The sequence below is a fragment of the Agrilus planipennis genome, unplaced genomic scaffold (assembly GCF_000699045.2).
Source record: "Agrilus planipennis isolate EAB-ADULT unplaced genomic scaffold, Apla_2.0 scaffold112, whole genome shotgun sequence".
NCBI lineage: Eukaryota > Metazoa > Arthropoda > Insecta > Coleoptera > Buprestidae > Agrilus > Agrilus planipennis.
In genome coordinates this window covers 582,790-596,912 of record NW_020438886.1, presented here as the reverse complement: position 1 = coordinate 596,912, position 14,123 = coordinate 582,790, and the positions used below count along the sequence as shown (strand labels likewise).

The 14,123-nt window shown below is 30.9% G+C and overlaps 4 protein-coding genes and 1 long non-coding RNA gene across 8 annotated transcripts in view; 3 read left to right on the top strand and 2 right to left on the bottom strand.

Moving 5' to 3' along the window:
- Positions 1 to 4,672, top strand: part of LOC108737038 (venom metalloproteinase 3) — a 6,749-nt gene extending 2,077 nt beyond the window's left edge. The window contains exons 2-6 of the mRNA XM_025981653.1: positions 183 to 460; positions 1,835 to 1,977; positions 2,175 to 2,230; positions 3,550 to 3,676; positions 4,368 to 4,672. Of these exons, the coding sequence (XP_025837438.1) occupies positions 188 to 460; positions 1,835 to 1,977; positions 2,175 to 2,230; positions 3,550 to 3,676; positions 4,368 to 4,536 (768 nt within the window). The 5' untranslated portion in view covers positions 183 to 187 and the 3' untranslated portion in view covers positions 4,537 to 4,672. The remainder of the gene's footprint in view (positions 1 to 182; positions 461 to 1,834; positions 1,978 to 2,174; positions 2,231 to 3,549; positions 3,677 to 4,367) is intronic.
- LOC108737057 (homologous-pairing protein 2 homolog) lies at positions 545 to 1,210 on the bottom strand. Its single transcript, XM_025981654.1, has one exon. It carries the CDS (start codon positions 1,191 to 1,193, stop codon positions 570 to 572), a length of 624 nt encoding a protein of 207 aa, XP_025837439.1. The 5' UTR covers positions 1,194 to 1,210; the 3' UTR covers positions 545 to 569.
- A 323-nt stretch (positions 4,673 to 4,995) lies between the features above and the next one.
- On the top strand, positions 4,996 to 8,006 carry LOC112906777 (uncharacterized protein DDB_G0283357-like). The gene is made up of 3 exons (XM_025981663.1): positions 4,996 to 5,027; positions 5,207 to 5,874; positions 7,451 to 8,006. Exons 1-2 carry the CDS (start codon positions 4,996 to 4,998, stop codon positions 5,853 to 5,855), a joined length of 681 nt encoding a protein of 226 aa, XP_025837448.1. The 3' UTR covers positions 5,856 to 5,874; positions 7,451 to 8,006.
- Positions 8,003 to 8,747, bottom strand: LOC108737058 (transmembrane protein 14C). Its single transcript, XM_018469720.2, has 2 exons — positions 8,483 to 8,747; positions 8,003 to 8,386 (listed from the first exon to the last, which is right to left on the bottom strand). The coding sequence occupies exons 1-2, from the start codon at positions 8,556 to 8,558 to the stop codon at positions 8,130 to 8,132; spliced, it is 333 nt and encodes a 110-aa protein (XP_018325222.1). The 5' UTR covers positions 8,559 to 8,747; the 3' UTR covers positions 8,003 to 8,129.
- A 337-nt stretch (positions 8,748 to 9,084) lies between these two features.
- On the top strand, positions 9,085 to 13,830 carry LOC108737062. 4 transcript variants are annotated; one of them, XR_003232583.1, is made up of 5 exons: positions 9,085 to 9,196; positions 9,252 to 9,629; positions 9,844 to 11,045; positions 13,293 to 13,390; positions 13,526 to 13,830. It is a non-coding gene; the product is annotated as an uncharacterized LOC108737062 (long non-coding RNA). The 4 variants fall into 4 exon arrangements; XR_003232584.1 differs by having other exon boundaries at positions 9,252 to 10,140; positions 10,282 to 11,045; XR_003232582.1 differs by having other exon boundaries at positions 9,252 to 10,519; positions 10,920 to 11,045.
- Positions 13,831 to 14,123: the final 293 nt, after the last annotated feature.

Below are 14,123 nucleotides of genomic sequence, written 5' to 3'. Positions count from 1 at the left end.
TCTTGTTCTAACGGAACTTCACAATCAAAACAAGGACTTTTTAATCTTTTTTGTTTTAATCTTACTGTACTCTGTTTTCTAAGTTTTCGAAATTAAGGCGTGGATATTATGTTTTTAGTGTATCTACTTATGTAGAAAAAATCTTCAAAAACAAATAATAAAATAAATTATTTTAATTGTAGTATTTATGGAACCAGATCGTCTTTCCAAACGTTTTCGAAGAAGCCCTAGCTCAGAAAAAAATTCCACCGCCCATTCCAGAAAGACTAGGGAAGCTCCCTACACAATTTATCCCGAAATATTAGTTATAGTGGACTATGACGGATACAGATTACATTCAGGTGATAATGCACAAATCAAAAGGTACTTTATATCTTTCTGGAATGGCGTAGACTTGCGATACAAACTTCTCAAAGGACCAAAAGTTAGAATTTCCATTGCTGGGATAATTATAAGTCGAGTAAGTAATGAAAACAATTTTATTTTATTATTTCAAAAATATAAACATATATAATAAGAAAATATTAATTTTAAGATAGGAAAAATGATTTTTTTTTTTGGGAAAATATTTAGTGAGAATTTAATTTGAATTCTACATCTTCATCTGTTTCAATGCCGATATCTTCCAATAAATGTTTCTTAGTTTTGGGATAACTTTCCATTATCGTATCTACTATGTCCATACACATCCTTTTTCTTTTTTTGTACTCTTTTTCATACAGCTCATATTCTTTGATAATTTTATTTTTTTCGCTATCACTTAAAGGCTTCGCATTTTCTGTTAATTCTTTCAATCTTGATTTCATGTCTTGGATTTCGTCCTCGAGTTTCTTTTTTTGCAGTTTAGCCTCTTCAGTGGTCATTTTTCCTTGGAGTGAAGTAATTTGTGCCGTGTGTGCTTGCAAATTATTTTCAACGTCTTTTAATTTCGTTGATACTTCGGTTATTTGGCGATCTATTTCGCGCAGTTCTTCGTTTAATTTTTGAGGATCGGTAGTTTCATCTTGTGCGATACAATAAATTTTTTGCTTTCCATAAACCTTTTCAATAACTTTATTTTTATGTACCAATTTATCGAGGGATTTTAAGACAGCAGATTTGTTATGATCTTTTCCGACATTTTGTAAAATGTCGTTAGCACTGTATGGTCTGTTTTGGGATTTTAAGAACTCATAAATTTCTTCAGATGCCATTTTCTGTTAATTAGTTCTGAAAAAAAAGAAAAAATGCTTTTTACAATAAACTTTCGAACGCATTACATCAAATAATTACAGTAATGTTAATAATAGCTTTAAATATAAGAAAAAAAATCGGTTGTCTGTAAAGTCGGTTTACTGACGATAATTGAACGTGACAACGTCATAAGAAAATACTGATGGAATGGTTTCATTTTTCAAAAGAAAATTTTAATTTTATTTGTTTGATAAATATTTTGTATGGATATAGAGGAGGTAAATGGAAATGTATTATTGTATAGCATCTGTCCACACGGACGCATCGCTCACTCAAGTAAGAGAGAGACAGATGTCGAACGCTGCCGAACGCGGAGGCCGATTGTGCCTCTTTGTCGCTCGTTCCGCGCTCTCGCTTGCACTTCAAGCCTTAAATGGAACGCCTCAGAGCGAGGTAACGCCGCATTAGTCATGTTTTTTCGTGCGTGCAGCCGGCTCCATCGAATTATAAGACGTTGTCACGTCAGAAATAAGTAAAGTTATAATAATTCATAAGGGATGAAATGGGGAATATATAAAAAAATATACAAAGTATCTTTACTTTGTAGTACGTAGTAGAGAGTAAATCACTATTCTGTATGGTTGTTTCTCGTTTATTTCAGGGTAGAGACGCAACACCCTATCTAGAAAGAAATAGAGTAGGTAGAGACGCCATAGATTCGGCTGCAGCACTTACGGACATGGGAAAATATTTGTTTAGAGAACGAAGACTACCAGTATATGACATCGCTGTGGCTATTACAAAGTCAGTATAAAACTTATTCAAATTATTTAATTATGATCACGCTTTCTTTTAATTGAAANATACAAGCATGAAACTGGCTGATTACCCAGACCATGGAAATAAACTAGGAGATTTGATCCGAAATACTTGTCCGTCTCAATAAGGGTTGTTATCATCCCTGTATTTAATGTTGGCATGACGAGAGTGTTTGTTTACAGACTTGACATGTGCAGAAGACAATACCCCTCAGATAGTTGCAATAGGGGCACAGCAGGTACGGATTTGACTTTAAAAAAAATTAACCACCTTGTGCACCCACTGACTGACTTCTTATATTTTTTTCGACTAGTTCAGGAATTACGTTTTATTTCTTCGTAATTTTCCCTACGTAACAACTGTTTGTTGAATGATTTTATCTGCACTCAGCACTTATTATAGTCGTTATTTTGATAGCATGAGTGAATGTTTGTTGCATCCCTTTCCTCTTTGGCATGATTTTCACTCTATTTTTTTTTTTCAAAAGCATGCTTTCATAATCAGTTATTTTTGTAAAAATTTCAATTTATTCTTGTGATATATACAGAAATATATTAATTCATAAAAGCAATGCCGTATTTAAAAAAAATATTTTATATGTACACACTTTCAAAGTACATTTTTCTAGTATACTAAAAAATTAATTCGTAAGTATTTGTACCTATTATATAATACGTTTTAATTCTTTCAATCTTGATTTCATGTCTTGGATTTCGTCCTCGAGTTTCTTTTTTTGCAGTTTAGCCTCTTCAGTGGTCATTTTTCCCTTGGAGTGAAGTAATTTGTGCCGTGTGTGCTTGCAAATTATTTTCAACGTCTTTTAATTTCGTTGATACTTCGGTTATTTGGCGATCTATTTCGCGCAGTTCTTCGTTTAATTTTTGAGGATCGGTAGTTTCATCTTGTGCGATACAATAAATTTTTTGCTTTCCATAAACCTTTTCAATAACTTTATTTTTATGTACCAATTTATCGAGGGATTTTAAGACAGCAGATTTGTTATGATCTTTTCCGACATTTTGTAAAATGTCGTTAGCACTGTATGGTCTGTTTTGGGATTTTAAGAACTCATAAATTTCTTCAGATGCCATTTTCTGTTAATTAGTTCTGAAAAAAAAGAAAAAATGCTTTTTACAATAAACTTTCGAACGCATTACATCAAATAATTACAGTAATGTTAATAATAGCTTTAAATATAAGAAAAAAAATCGTTGTCTGTAAAGTCGGTTTACTGACGATAATTGAACGTGACAACGTCATAAGAAAATACTGATGGAATGGTTTCATTTTTCAAAAGAAAATTTTAATTTNATTTTTATAATCAATAATCAGTTTAGAGTGTAAACAGTAATTATTCAAAGTTTCAGTTCTTTTATAAAAACATATTGTACGCTGCTTACTTTGCTATCGATTTATTAAATCATTTTTACGATTCTGGAATTGTCACAAAAAATTCAAATTCAAGTGTGATAAACATTTTAAACTTCTTGTAATAATTTTAAATATTAGTTATATTATTTACGATTTTCCCTGAAATAATTGTATTTCTTCCTTAAGGATTCGCATACGTGGGTGGGGCCTGTGTAGTGAACAAGAGATTGGAAAAAGTAAACTCGGTAGCAATTATTGAAGACACTGGTGGTTTCAGTGGAATCATTGTAGCAGCGCACGAAGTTGGGCACTTGTAAGTAATTTTCAGCATTTTATTTACTTATTTCTATGTTAACATATCAAACACTTAAGTATGTATTTAAAACACCATTTATTTATCTCTTCTAATTGCCTATTATTAACTTTATCTATTTTGATTTTTTTTAATATTTTTTTTGTTAATATATAAATTTCAGTATTTGTTAACGTTTTGTAACTTGTTATTTTTAATGTAATCTGTCAGTAGCTCACATAATTCATTTCTAATCTGTGCATCTATGTATAACTGCCGTTTTTAAGCTCATATAATGGTATGCTATTAAAGTATGATCCTTAAAAAAAATTGTCTCTCAGTCGGTCTATGCGGGCTAAAAAAAAATATTTGACCGATTTCGATGAGGCTTTATAGACACGTGTTACCAGGAGTGATCTAGACAATTTTTTTAAAATTGTTTATTGGTTATAACAACTGTATTTATTATAAACAATTACAAATGGTTTCATATAGATAAACTACAGGGTAAAAGCTAGCGGAACATAATTTGTTTTGTTGTGCCAATATAAATTTTTAATCAGGCACATTAAAAATATAATCAATAATAATTTCATACATAAAAGTTATAAATTGTCTAGGTTTTCTTCCACCACATTTACGGATTGACGATTGTATCAACCAGTAGTTACTTTCAATAGAGATTTTTAGTCATAAATGTATTTTTTTATAGATTGGGAGCTGTACATGATGGAAGTCCACCACCGTCATACTTGGGAGGTCCAGGGGCAGAAAAATGCCAATGGACTGATGGTTACATCATGTCCGACTTACGACATACCGAAAGAGGTTTCAAATGGTCCCCATGCAGCATTGCTAGCTTTCATCATTTCTTAAAGTAAGTTCTCGGATAATAAAAATTAATTTTATTTACCGTACCTAATAAGTAACCACCTTAACACTTAACACTTTTTGAATTATACATAGCTTAATACTTTTATCACACCATCTCTTTCTATTAATGGTCATCATCATCATCATCATCATCTTAAGGTCATCAGTCCTAAGACAAAAACATAAAATCCAAGTATTAATTAATTAATTTTATTCAGACTCAACCACAACGTTTTATAAATTTTTTGGATAAATGTATTGTTTAATGCAAATATTTATATCAAACCAAATAGCCTCACTAATAATTAAATAAAAACATTTTAACTCTTTATTACTTTATTTCCACTGGCTTAACAANATGTAGGAATAAAATACAAATTAATTATGTTGTAAAAATACGCGTACAAAATATAAGTTATATCTCGCGGAGAGTATGTTTGTTTGGATACTGTTCTATTCGAGTGACAATGAACGACTGCTTTAGAGGAAAGCATTTTAGGTTTTTGGTAAACTCAAAAAAAAATCGTTGTCTGTAAAGTCGGTTTACTGACGATAGTTGAANATCGGCGACATTTCCCCATATTATCGCTATATTTAGAAATTCAGAGACTAATAAAACAATTATTTTTGCCGTACTACAAGATATACGAACTTTACAAAAAATAGTAATTAAAGTAGGTACAATTTACTGGTTCAAATTTACTTTACACTACACCTTGTATATATATTTGCACACAGGTACAATAGCAAGAAGAATAACGTAGACCCTTACAACAACAACCCTTATCCCGAACTGACGACCCTAAATCCATACAATTATGATAATCAAAACGACAAAATCCCTTATTACAGAAGTCCTAACAATAATAATAACAACAACAACAATTTCCAATATTATTACTCCTCAACCTCAACATCAACATCAACAGAGTCTAATAATTTCTTCAGTATCGGCACTCAAGCCGCCGACACTCAGCCACCCCCTATCTACAATTTCCATAACATCAATAATCGTAATCAATACGTTACCGAAAATCCTTACGTTTACAACCAATACACGACACAAAAACCTTACCATTCGAGATCGCAGCCCAACAACAGCCCTTTTGTGGGTAACTACTTTCAATTGATAAAACAAACCACGAAGAATCCTTACGATTTTGCAAACTTTGAGACCAACTATAGGAGGGGAAAGAGCGCGTTCGGCGGGCAAAATGAAGATGTGGGCGGTGATGTTGATAACAACCATTTAAAGAGATCGTACAACGCCGCCGCCTATTATGATCCGGCGGAAAGCGCCACCAAGATACAGGGTGAAACTACGTAAACGTATCTTTCTTTTATTGGTAAGACTACAGACGGACAGACGCTGTACTACGTCGTTTTTTCTTGTGCCTGCTGCCTGCATCAATACTATCCACGCATCTTGTGGTCTGTCGTATTCTTCGATAACAATACAAACCCAAGTTCTAAGCACTGGAATATTAAATATTCATGAATGTTGCACATTCAAGGGCCAATTGAAGGGAAGGAGGTCAACGTTTCCTAATTTTTTTGATAGATGTGGAACGCTTTTTGGAACCCCTGGTTTATTTCAATAGTATGATTTTAAGCAACATTCTTTAAATGGATTATTTAAAACGAAAATGATAATTATTTCAAATAATTATTTGCTCAAATAACTATTTCAATATCAATCCAAAAGTTCTTAAAAATAAGATGTTTAAATTGTATTTGTTTTAAATCTGACTGCACTTTAAGCTTAGCGGAACCCCGGATAAAAAGTATTCAAACTCATATAGTAAAGATGTCCGTTACTCAATTAAACCTCATACAAACAAAATTTGGCATATTATGATGATTAGCAGCATGGTTCATTGGCTTTTTAACACCTTAAAAACAGACTTATGACCTACCTACCAATATTTTCTTGAATGTAACAATTCTTTAATATCAAATTTGAGTTTCTCAAACAATGCAATTACAAGAAATTACAGTCTAAAGGATACTTGTTAATTAATTTCTGTAAAATAAACTTTGTAAATTGTAGATAATATAATTTCTCAAAAAATTTATGCGGTATTATGTATATATTTTAATTTTCTAAAACAGTAAAATATTTTAAAATAAATTATAACTTCATGTATTTATATAATAGAAAATCATTTTCTAAAAGCTAATTTCTTAACGTTTAACAACCTCCTTGAAAGTTATGGGGAGGCATGTATGCCTAATTGAATTTCAAAGGTTTGAACTTGGGTTTGTAAATAACTGATAACGAAATACAACGTCGTCTTTTATTTTTTTTCTTTTTAACAATGTTCAAATAATAAACATAGACATATTCCCTTGCATGATATCAGACAACATCTACGTGCATTGTGCATGTATTCATCAATATTTCTTCTTATTTAGTAGTCCAAACAAGTCGTATTTCAAGAGATATTCTTTCTTCATTAAAAAGTACCCTCTCTGCATATGCCTGAACAACGCCTGCCTCGAATTGTATTCCAGTTTTAACTTTTTCATTTATGTATGTACGTTGACTAAAATCACTAAAGAAGAAAAATACTCCTACCTACTTACCCACCTCTCCTTTTCTATGTATGTAGATAAAACTCTATTTCATTCTTTTATGTATTTTCCTTATATTTTTACAATTTGTCTAATTAAATAAAAAGCAAAATAAAAGGAAAAATTATTAAAAAAAAAGCATCCTGTAAAAGTAATGCTACATAAATTTTCATTGTTATTAACTTTACACTTAATAGCAAGTGCTGACTTTAAAAAGAAAAATGTTTCCTAATATTCTCTCTACTGTTTTACAAACTATAAAACAAAAAAAATCAAAAACATTCGTACATGATTACTAAAATGTACTTTTCATACAAAACATTAATTTTGTTTTTTAAACTTTTCCAGCTTTACCCATTGACTCGTGTCTTTCATAAGGAAACTATTCACCTAAGACGGCCCTGTATGGCTACTAAAATCGAGTACTGCATCAACACTGGCACCGCAGCCGGTTCTGTGGAACAGTGGTTGACCCTAGCAGGGACACTAGTAATGATAATATGAGTGCGAACTTACAGGACATACCCCCAGTGTGCCTTAAAATTGCCCGCCGTGAGTTTTGACTTTTATTATTTTTCTTTTTGGAAGGAAAATGTGTGCGTATCCGCGTTTCGAGTGTCCGCGATGTGCTGCATCTGTAACTCTTGAGGGAGACAATAAAATGATCTGTCAAGTGTATTTTTAACGAATCATTTCAAATGCAGGACGAAATATTGTAATTTTAGATTATAAAGCGAAACAAGGTGCCCATTGTATCGATACCTTTCTTAATTTTACCGCCAATGAGAGGAACAACCTTTTTATTTCTCACTTTAAATTTGTACTTAAAATTCGTTTAGCACATGTCTTTTTTTTTTAGCAAAGTAGTCTTTTATTTTAAACAAATAAATTATTTTTAAATTGACTTGTTCTATATTATTTATTTGCTTTATGCAAAACAAACTTACAAAAAATTTAAAATGCTTCTTTTTTGACAATTTCCACAAATAACCCTAGGATATAAAACACTTTAAACTTATTAAATGAATTATGTGTTAATCTTTTTAGCAGTTAATCCACTTGCTCTCAATGCAATATGAAAAATCATTGCAACGGAGAGTAAACAGACTCCACCAGCAGGCATGATCTTTCTAGTATTGTAAAATCGGTAGCCCATTAGAGCTGTTAAAGACGAAGTGGCGCATATTTGGAGTAAATAACTAGGAGGCTCCTGGCTAGCTTGCCAAGCCCCATATGCCAATACTGTCCCGCATATTAAACCAGCCCCCAATGATGGAATTGATTCTAAGAAAAGCAATAATAAAGACAACGGTTTTATAAAAAGTGCAATTTTATACAATGACATCATAATAGGTAACGCAAAATCAATATATTACTTACTTTTTCTGTAATAACCCAAAACACCGCCAGCAGCTATTGCTGCAGCATACGCAAAACCAGGAAGGTCTATAGTCATTTCTTTTTATATTTTGTTGCAAAATTTTACTATAACACCGAACTATTGTGTGTAATACAAATGCAGTAATAAAAGTGAACAAAAATAAATACTGTCCGTGCGCATTAAAAGTAACCTAACTTGCGAAGCGGGAATATCAAACAAAATCTGCCTCTTACTGCTATTCCATTAAACTTGTTGCGTATTATTACTTACATTATAACCAATGATCCAATTATTATCACAAAAACAAAATCACGTTATGTTCATATCTAATCAACAAACATCGATAACAAAGGATATTTATCAAACTTTTTTTATAAACAAAGAAAAGTCTGAAACAGTTCTCACATAGAGGCGCTATAGTTAAAAACATAGATATAACATAGATTGTCAAAAACACAAATTACCTATGATAATTAACAACTAATCTATGATATCAGACGGTCTATGATCATTAACAGTTAATCTATGATATCATACGGTCTATGATCATATCCAGATTTATCTATGATCCAAATCCAGATCGTATCTATGCTTGACACAAATTGACGCAAATGTAAAGTGATGTGCTGTGTACCTAAAATCAAACAAAATGTGGGAAGAAGAAAAAAGTCGATGATTAACAGGAATAGGGAAGATCCGTAACCTAAGCGTGTGTATGTGTGTGAAGTAAGTAATTTACTGTTTTTCATTAAAGATTTTACGTTCCAGAAACATGCGAAATGATCAATTAGAAAGCAACAGACATGACGACAAAAGCCATTTACGTTGAAATGCCACTATACTTGTACAGTATGTACCATATATTTATGCCACAGGATACTTACAATAAAAAACTAACCCTATAATTTACGCAAAGCTAGTCAGTGTTTTAATGTTCTATGCTTGACATTGTGCTTACAGATTTGAATCTAATTACTTTCAAAATACGTAATTGCTAATTGGTAGTGCTTTGATTTTAAAATGTAATCGAGGCTTTAAAGGCTAAAGAACATTATGTAGGGGCTTTGGGCTTATAGCTGTTTTGCTAAGGGTTTGCCTATATCTGACTGTAAGCCCTACAAATGAAAATTTATAGAAGATTTTGAGGTAAATAATTGATATTGCAGACCAGTGTTAATCATGTCCAATCATTTAAGTAAACATTAAACTAATTCAATAATACTGTTAATTCATTCATAGTAACTATTTTCAGTTCCAGTAAGTTAAAAAGAATTTGAAGATGCATTACATATTGATGAAATTATAAATTTGTTCACTTCTATCAAAAATGTGGGTAGTTTCAACATTCTTTACTTTGTAGCATTCTCTACTATTGTGAAACAAGAATATTGACATGTCAGTGTTTTTGTAGCAGTCCTGTTTCACTCTAAAAGGTACCAGTACTTAAAGTCTTGAAGAAATCATGAAATTACCCTTTTTTCATTGGTAACAATAACAGAAAATAGTACTTAGTACATTAAGCAATTAGTGCTGTTAGTCTTTTCTTATAAATATTTATTATGGATATAGGGCCTGCAGTTAACTCTGAATGTGGGAATGATTGTATGGTGAAAACTAAGACTATGGGTAATATGGACACGAATAAGTTGATCAAAAGGTGGGATTGTTAAATTTTATTAATGAACTGTTTTTGCAGTCAAATAATTGGACTGATTCTCAGCTCTTTGTAGTATTTTGTCTTTTATTGTATGTTATTAATTTAATAGTGTATTTAATCTGTTTTTGTTGCACTTTTCAGCACAATTTGGGTTGCAAATGAGATGAGATCACTATGAAATTTATTTTGCTTAGGCTAAGGCTTTAGGAGGCTAAATTAATTATATTTGAATACTCTGTCATTATGAAAACATTGGTTTCTCTTTCACTCTGCAAAGTAGTAATACCTGCAGTCCTGAAGAAAGCATGAAGCTGCCTTTATTGCATTGACAATAAAAATAATGTGGTATTGTTAAAAGAATGGTTTATGATATGAATTGGTAAGTAACAATTAAAAATAGTAGATGCGGTCCTGCAAAACTTCAATTTCTTTGATATTTGTAACTTTCAATAAATATATTTTAAATCATGTTGTCAAAAGCAGAACAGCAGAATAAATGTCTGGAACTGTCGTTTCCGGCAATATGAATGTTAATACAAAGGATAGACCGTTTATTTTAATTTTTTTTTTTTTAAACATGAACTATTACGTATATTATGATATTAATGTGGGAGTCTGAAGAAACCTGATAAGGATTTAACATCATAGCAGTGTTTATTTCGCTTATTAATTAATGGTTTTCTATTTTTTGTTTTTATTTATTTATAATTTTTTAACAGTCATCTTTAAAATATTATTGATTAAAAGTATTTAATTACTTTTTCTGTCCGTTTTTATAGATTGGCTAACAAATAAAAAAGATTGGGAAGTTAATTTTAACCCTACCGATGACAACATGGGTTGTCTGACCTAGTATGCTTTCTACACATGTAAATCATGGAACGTTACATTCTACAGTTATTCAGGTAATAATATATAGTTAAATTAGTATTAATTACACTTCATTAATCTAGTGTCAATTTGGTTAACAAAAGACGATCTAAAACATAATGCATAGGATGGCGATAATAAATTACTTCTTTGTATAAGACCATTAGATTGTCCTTTATTTAGTTGGGGTTGTAGGTAATTGTGAACTTCAGTTTATCCATTTTTTTTCTAAAAATGCCTTGGCGTTTGTAGCTTCACTACGTTTTGCTGATTTTGTCACAAAAATTCATAGAGAACATCGATTTACACTTCCAACCCCCAATTAATTTAGTAATATTTTAAACTCTGATTTTGAAAGCCGAATCTTTAATAAGTAAAAAAATTTAGAACTGCTACGGCAGCCTGACGCTCGAATACTTTGCAGCAAAGTGGGTTGCCTGAATCAAGGTTAAGTAATAACCAACAGCATCTATATCTATTTAAAATTCAAATTATGATACCCATGTTACAGTGCGAGTCGAAACTTGTAAGCAAATAAATTATTGAATATTATTGATTCATCTAATTATGTTTCGTACATAAGCAATCTATGCAAATAATTATGATTTTACGACACTTGCCACTGTTAATGTAAATGATTTTTTTCACTTTGTTTTGTATATTTCATTAATGTAGACATTTTTACCCTGTGTCCTGTACATTATAATTTTTTTAACTATTTCTATTAGTGGAAGTTGCTCACGGAGATAGATGCTTCTTAATCAAAAATCGAGATTGATTAAGAAGAAAAATGTATCCCTTTTTTAGTTGGCTTATAATAACAACGATAAGAACAAAGCAATAAATTTTTGATCTTCTATCCAACGATTGAGAAATTTGTAACAGTTATTTCTTTAGTAAGCATCTGAAGTCTATTTATTATCTTATTTCAGCATTTTCAAAAAGCATTGTATTTTTTAAAAAATCCTTGTTTTCAAATTGCATTCCAATGAAAAGAAATTAATTTTTAGTTATAAAATCCTTGTAAAAGAACGATACGCACCTTTCGTTGGCCCAAGAAGGGAAAAACGATCTGTGATTTTGAATTATCTTAAATACCACCCTTATGGCAACCAAAGGAGCTTACCAGTTTTAATATTAAGTACCTACTTATATTGAATTTATTTTATACTTGTATACATAATGCATTGTTAATTAATTTCATTTGGGCATTTGAAAATAATACAAAAGATAACGTAGTAGATACATATACATAAATACAAAATAACTACAAATTATAGACGTCACCTACTAATTTTATAAAAACTTAAAATTTTAAATAACTAAAATCGACAGATCAGATGAATTCAATTTTAAATAAGTTTATCTATCCTGTGATTTAATATTATTTTATTATTATTATCAAGGTCATTCTTAATTCGGATACAGAAAAAGTAAATCACAGAAACTGTTAATATACCGAAAAACATTAATTGTGGACAATTTTTTTTTAAAATAACAATAAGGTACTTCTAAAATTATGCTGCAATTACGTAGTTTCTTAATTTGATTCGTTTAATGTTTAAAAAATTCAATTTCTTGTCCATTTGGTAACATTTTTATTTGTAGTTTAAGATCTCTAAACCAGATAAATTGATGATAATAGGTAGAGTTTATTTAACTAAAAAATCATCTGATTTGATTACATATAAATTAAACCACCGAAATAAAACATATTAATTTGCTAAAAGTGATTAAATTGTTTCCACACAATACGTTAATTTGTGTATTTATTAATCAATCAAGTTACGGGTCATGCCCTAATAATACATAAAAAATGAAGGTGATGTGTTGATGTTATTCATATCTAAACTAAAACAAACAGTTTTATCACTGTTTCTTTTGCTCTTGTATTCGTTATCTTTTGAGTTGTGGTCAGGCGATGGAACTTTAACGAAGCAAAAACACGCATAAATTCAATTCTATAAAACGGGGATGAAACTAGTTACGCGATTGGTTAAATTACGAAACTTTTGCCGCGAAATCGAATTTGATGCTTCTGATTGGCGTTTTATACGCGTCATCAGTGCTTCATGCAGTAGCTTTCGCAACTTCGAGGCAAGCTGGAAACGCTCTCGGTTCATTATAAGTCGATAGTTGTTCATAGCGGTAGGATGTGTTTTCGCGTCTTTTAAATTTAACTTACTGAGCTAATTTTTTCGCAGAATTAAATTTTTTTTTCTACGTGTAATACCCTGAATATTTAGATTGATTGATTCATACTATATTATTATTTTTCGCAGTTGTCCACAGCATAAATTAAATTGACAAAATAAGTTGTCTCCTTTCTATGGCGTTTTATCTGTTCCATCTTGAAGGCTGTTATATTTAACTGATTAAGGTGAGCATACATGCTATATTATATATGTAGTGTATTTCACATAAGAGAGAAAAGGGTTTGGCATTACTTTAATGATGTATCATGCACGTTATTTAGTTACAATTAAATTAATTATATCTTACCACTTTTTCATAGAATTTATTCTACAAGAACATTAGAAGAACTCAAGATACCATTAACTTATGGAGCACTGGTTGTATTAGTCCTCATTTGCTATAGAAAATAGATGTACTTGTGGTCTTAAGGAAAGCATGAAAGTGCCTTTTTTCCATTGGGAGAGGAGACAGTGTGCTAAAGAAAGGATTTATGACAATGAACTGGTATGTAACAGTATCAATTAAAAATAGTAAATGAGGTTCCAGAAACTTCAATTTCTTAAGACATTTATAACTTGCTTCAATAAACAACTTTTGAACAAAACAGTAGGATTAATGTGGGACTGATCTTTTCNAAAGTGTATAAGACACTTTTAAGATCAACTAAATAGCTAAGCCCAAGGGAAGTCGTTCGGGGAGGCCCTCCCTAATTCCACAAGGGTGAGAAGAAACACACACGATAACGAAACGTTGAATCATGTAGAACTCGTAGGGTAAATGCAAAGCAATTTATAGTAAGAATATGCAGTAAGCTAAGCGAAGAGGTAAGCAAGGTTAGACTATACTACAACTACTAAACGTGTTATTTCTACTACTACATTACTACTACATACAAAAAAAAATAAAAACATCTACAA

Bases quoted from the DNA above. Each gene is read 5' to 3' on its own strand.
- LOC112906777 (XM_025981663.1), top strand. From the start codon at position 4,996: ATGAACGACTGCTTTAGAGGAAAGCATTTTAG. The intron at 5,028-5,206 runs GTTTTTGGTAAA...TAATTAAAGTAG, and splicing joins TTTAGAGGAAAGCATTTTAG to GTACAATTTACTGGTTCAAA.
- LOC108737058 (XM_018469720.2), bottom strand. From the start codon at position 8,558: ATGACTATAGACCTTCCTGGTTTTGCGTATGCTGCAGCAATAGCTGCT. The intron at 8,387-8,482 runs GTAAGTAATATA...TGCTTTTCTTAG, and splicing joins TTTGGGTTATTACAGAAAAA to AATCAATTCCATCATTGGGG.
- LOC108737057 (XM_025981654.1), bottom strand. From the start codon at position 1,193: ATGGCATCTGAAGAAATTTATGAGTTCTTAAAATCCCAAAACAGACCA.